Source organism: Grampus griseus (assembly GCF_964374135.1).
Source record: "Grampus griseus genome assembly, chromosome: 7".
Taxonomy (NCBI): domain Eukaryota; kingdom Metazoa; phylum Chordata; class Mammalia; order Artiodactyla; family Delphinidae; genus Grampus; species Grampus griseus.
In genome coordinates, this window is record NC_139001.1 from 21,223,484 (window position 1) to 21,229,140 (window position 5,657).

At 46.1% G+C, this 5,657-nt stretch overlaps 1 protein-coding gene across 1 annotated transcript; it reads right to left on the reverse strand.

The window, feature by feature from the left end:
* Positions 1–1,145: 1,145 nt before the first annotated feature.
* On the reverse strand, positions 1,146–4,224 carry TMEM169 (transmembrane protein 169; the record flags this gene model as incomplete). The annotated part of the gene is made up of 2 exons (XM_082657963.1): positions 1,146–1,768; positions 3,954–4,224. 2 exons carry the CDS (start codon positions 4,222–4,224, stop codon positions 1,146–1,148), a joined length of 894 nt encoding a protein of 297 aa, XP_082514089.1.
* Between the last annotated feature and the right edge of the window lie 1,433 nt (positions 4,225–5,657).

Sequence of the window (5,657 nt, forward strand, 5' to 3'; positions counted from 1 at the left end):
GAAACCACATGGCATTATAGATATTTAATTGCAACATACATGAGTTGCTAATATCTACGTGTGGTTTATGCATAGTATATGTAGCTAGTATCTATGTATAAATTCTCTGTGTAATATTTAGGCTTAAATAAATAAATACATACATAAATAAAACTGTACTCGCAGTTTTGGATCTGAATGTATTTAAATAATTACTGTGAGCCAGAGATTCTTACTTGCCTACCAAAATAGCCATTATTTCCTTGTCTCTTAAATTAGCAGAACCCAAACATTTAGAATATAGCTGCCCGGCCAAAAGACTACATTTCCCAGCCTTTCTTGCTTGTGAGGTCATGTGACTACCGTCTGGCCAATGAGATACAAGAAGTGTTGAGGGGGCCTTCTGAGAAGCCGCCTTAGTCTAGGAGGGTGTATGTGCTCTTCGTTGCCCTTTCCTCTGTTCTATCCGAAACAGGGATGTGATGACTGGAGATGTAGTCAGCACTGGGTGTTGAGGATAAAGGCAGTGAGGGTTGGTGAATAAAAAAAGCCTGGGATTCTGATGACTTCATCAATTTCCCTGATGGTCTGCCTCCAGACTTCTTCTATACAGGAAAGAAACAGACCTCTATCTTGTTTAAACTACTGATATTTGGATTTTAATTATATTTAATATATAAATCAAAATCTAAGTGATACACACATATCTTTACATTCTGCTACACTGTTGCAGCCTGCTTCTTAAATATTTCACTCCATCCCTATCTATTATCTTATTGGTGGACTTGGGTCTCCCGTGAGCCTCCTTATTCTCCCTGTCACATTTAGTCACATCTCCCCTGGGTTCCAGGCACCAGGAACACCTCCAAGCTCCTGAACTGACACACACCTGAGCTCCCTTGTCTCAGAAAAATGGTCATCTTAGGTCAAGGAATGAAGAAGAGTTTATCCACTGGATGGACTATCTGGGCACAGATTGCTTTTCTGTTTTCCGCCCTCCTGGAAACCAACAAGATGGTAGGACAGATCAGTGTGAGCTAAAATTTTCCAGAAGAACTGTGTACGGGGGAAGGCGGGGGAGGAATAATTTAAAGAAGGAATATTCTGAAATTGGAAGATGATATACAGGCTACTGAGACCAGAGAATCAAGTAAGTTGTTGGGAGTTTAGACAGTGGATGTTTCTACCTCCTGGGTGGCATCCTTGTTGGACAGATTACCTGAGATATTGTCAGATTCAAGCAGCTCCACAATGCTGTAGGGAGAACAGTCTTCCAGACCCAGTTTGCTGCACAGCCAGCCACAGAAGCCTTTCTCCATGTCCCGGGCAGCTTGCCACCATGCTCCCCAGGACCATGAGAGCTGGACCACGGCAGCATAGAGGCCCAGGGAAGAGGCCATGGCCATGATGAGCACTGGATAGAAGAGAATGAGGCAGGGGCAACATGAGATCTTGTGCCAGAAGGTCCTCTCCTCATTGTACACAAGAAAGATATTGTACCAGGTGATGGTGCCATAGTAGAAAGAGACTACGAAGGAGAGGATGAAAACCACAGGCAGGCAGACCAGCGTCCAGAGGACCACGTGGGGCCCACGGTCTGCTCCCAGCTGGCAGGCCTTTCTGCCTTCAGGTGCCATTTCTCTTGAAGACACTTTAGGCTTGGTGAGTTCCTGCAGCTCCTTCTCTGTCAACGTGACATGGATATCCACCATCTGCCCCTTTTTCTTCCCTCGGGTGATGGTCCCAGTTAATGTGACATAGCGGCTGTCCACAGGCATGTTCCACATACCTGCAGGGCATAAAAAGGGGAAAGTCAAGATCAGAAGAGTAGACATTTCATCAGAGCGTCATCCTCTGAGACTGGAGCTGAGTACAAGAATGTCCATTATTATAGCCCCTGACACGGTACACCCTGACATGGTACGAAATCAGTGTTTCCACGATGGACTGAATGGGTCTCCCTCAGGGGAGGGGTTAGTACTCCCATGGTAAACTCTCACATCAGGGCCCTGAAGCAGGTTAAACTTGTTTCTCATTCTCTCTCCACTTTTCTGGGCCTCTATCATGTCTGTGATATGGAGGGGAGTGAGGAACTCTACCACAGACACTACTTCATAGTGACCTTATTTCTAGTTTACAAGTGCTGTGAAAATACTGTTTCTGAGTATCAGCTACTGTGTGTAAAGGTGGTGCTGTGTGTGTGTTATACTGATGAGCAGCCCACCCCTCTTCTCTCCTCATTCCTAACCCCATGCTTCTCTGAGAGGGTCCTCCTCATATGCTGGTGGACATCCCAGCCTTCATATCCAAATTCTGTACACACACAGGCACCACACATACACACGCACAACATACACACATTCCCCAACAAAAATACACCAGCATCATCACCAGCATCACCACCAGCATCACCACCACCAGCATCACCAGCATCACCACAACCAGCATCACCATCATCACCACCACCACCACCACCACCAGCAACAGCATCACCACCACCAGCATCACCAGCATCACCACCACCACCACCAGCATCACCACCATCACCACCACCATCATCACCATCATCACCACCACCAGCATTACCATCACCACCACCAGCGTCACCACCACCACCACCACCAGCATCACCACCACCAGCATCACCATCATCACCACCACCATCACCACCACCAGCATCACTATCATCACCACCACTACCACCAGCATCACCGCCACTACCACCAGCATCACCACCACCAGCATCACCACCACCACCACCAGCATCACCACCATCACCACCACCATCATCACCATCGTCACCACCACCAGCATCACCATCGTCACCACCACTACCATCACTACCATCACCACCACCCTCACCAAACAGCCACTCTTTGGCCATCCCCACAGTGAGATTGCAGGTAGTGAAACAGCAAAGTCCACAGTCCTTAGTATGTGAAGTGTAGTCTAGAAGTGGAGGATGGGAGGAGGGTATAGGCTTTCGGTTGGCATGTCCCCCAGGCCCTGTGGACTCCTAGCCCCCTGGCTGGTAGATGGACAGAATGGGCCTGCCTCAAGAGCAAACGTCCCTTCCTCCGAGAGGCATCCCCAACCACGCAATCTTTCCCTCCACCCGCCTCCCTCACTTGCTCATCTTCCCATCACTGAGGTTTAGTGTCTTTGGAACCCATACCACTACCTGTAATTGTCTCTTATCTGCTGACTTTTTGCTGTCTTCCCCTGACTGGAAGGTAAACTGCATGAAGGCAGGGGCATTGCTCATCTTGTTCACCGTGGGCGTATGTCTTAGGGGTGACCATCGACACAGAGATCTACCTCATCCATCTATTGCTGTGTAGTGACACTTAATATGGACACTCCACAGTTTCCTTAAGAGCAACAAACATTCTTATACATGCTTCCTTACGCACATGGGCATGAGGTAGATACTGAGAATTTCTTGGACATAGGCTATGCATATTTTGAATTTTAAATTTAATAGATATTGACAGATTTCCCTGAAGCGGATTCCTCTTCCACATGAGGTATACGAGAATATATCCATTTCCACACATTGATGTTATCATGTTTTACCCAATTTTTGGCCATCCTACATGTGAAGGATTACTATAACTCGTTGTTATAATTTGCATTTTCCTGATTATTATGAAAGTCAAATATTAGTTTCTTTATCTTACATGTATTAAATAGTTAGCATGGTTGTCTTGTATTACTATTTTTTGTGTATAAATCGGTCTCTTCCATTACACAAGGAGTTCCAAAAGGGCAGAGATCTCTTCTGTATCACCTAGAAGAGAACATAATAAATGCTCAACAAATACTATCGATTTGTTGAATGAAGGCTGCAACACTGCGAGAAGAAATGTATCAATAAGAAGTACGTCAGTGAGCAAATGCCTGTCTGTCTTCTGGAGGATCCTCATTTGGTTTCCTTCCTGTGGCTTTAAGTAGGTGGCCCCAGAGAGACTTACCATCATCCACAGGATAGTCTAGGAAATCATCTCCCTCCTCCTCTTTAGGCTGATCTCCACCTTCTAATTCCCCAGGCTCCTCATCCAGTTTCTCACTCTCTGACCGGTAGATGATAATAGATTCTGGGCGGGACTCTTTCTTCTTCTTTTTCCTGCGACCCAGTGTGGATTCCCCATCAAGGGCCAGGGCAGCTGCCATGGCTTTCCTCAGAGAGCCCTGGTGGGGGCTTGGGAGCTGGCCCTGGCCTTCCACTGGTGCTGGCTCTTCCATCCTAGTCTTCAAATCTAGCTATTCCTTGTAAAGAGTCCAATTTGCTTGAGCAAACTCACGATCCACACATCACAGAGCTTCTTCCAGGATGGGGCTACGCAAAGACGTTCCAACGATGAGTTGCACCTGAAAGATAGGAAAGCAAAATCATCAACAGGGAATGAACAGGGTGAGCTGGAGAGGGGTTTAGGAAGTGGTCCTCAACTTGGCAGAAGCCTTTGCCCCCCTTTATTTCTCATAAAAGTTTATTTTGGGAGTGCTATGGAAATACTTTTACAGGAATGAATCATTGTTAATAAAATATTATTTGTGTTGCCATATTTTGTGTTGCATATATTATGCAAAACTCATCAATCTAGCTGGGGGATGCCAAGTATAAGGAAGTTGGGTGAGGAAGCCTTACAGACAGATTAAGGACCATTCTTCCTCTCACCATAGATGGAGATTGCTATGGCGGGCACCAGCACTCCAGGCTTCTGGCTGTTGGGTCAGCCGTTACAACTATACTCAAATGGTTGAATGCAACTTTGAACAAGCCATCCAACAATGGCACAACTCCACTAACCATGCCTTCTCTGATATTCTATAAAGACACTTGTCTCCTGGCTTCTTGTTGGCCCAAGATCCCAGAATGGCTGGGATCCGTACTATCACCTTCTGGGAGACCAGTGGAAAGAATGCACACTTTTCTCCTCTTTTGTTCTCCAGGTAAAAAGAGGTGGGAGAGAAGAGAGTCTATACAACATCTTTTAAGGAAGAAGCTGATCGGTCTGTGTTTTTGGTACATGGAGCCATTAAGAGGAACGGAATGTTTTGAGTGCTATTGCTAAAGAGGTGCCACTTAGCAAATACCCAGCCAGTCGCATTTAAACAGGTAGCTGCGGGACTTCCCTGGTGGTGTAGTGGTTAAGAATCTGCCTGCCAGTGCAGGGGACGTGGGTTTGATTCCTGGTCTGGGAAGATCCCACATGCCACGGAGCAACAAAGCCCGTGCGCCACAACTACTGAAGCCTGTGAGCCTAGAGCCCGCGAGCCATAACTACTGAGTCTGCTGCCACAACTACTGAAGCCTGTGCACCTAGAGCCTGTGCTCCACAACATGAGAAGCCACCGCAATGAGAAGCCTACGCACTGCCGCAAAGAGTAGCCCCCACTCGCCGCAACTAGTGAAAGTCCACGCATAGCAACGAAGATCCAACACAGCCAAAATAACAGGTAACTGCTTGTCTGCTTCTTTTAAAAAAATGTTATTATATTATGGAACGTTCCAAACATGTAAAATGAGAACACTTTTATTAGGGAAAGTGGCAAACATTTATAAAAGCAAAGAGAATAATTCGAATGAATCGTTACTGTACCTCTCACCCAATTTCAACAATAATCAAAATATTAGTAGCCAATTTTGTTTTATCTCCTCATATTATTTAAAAGCA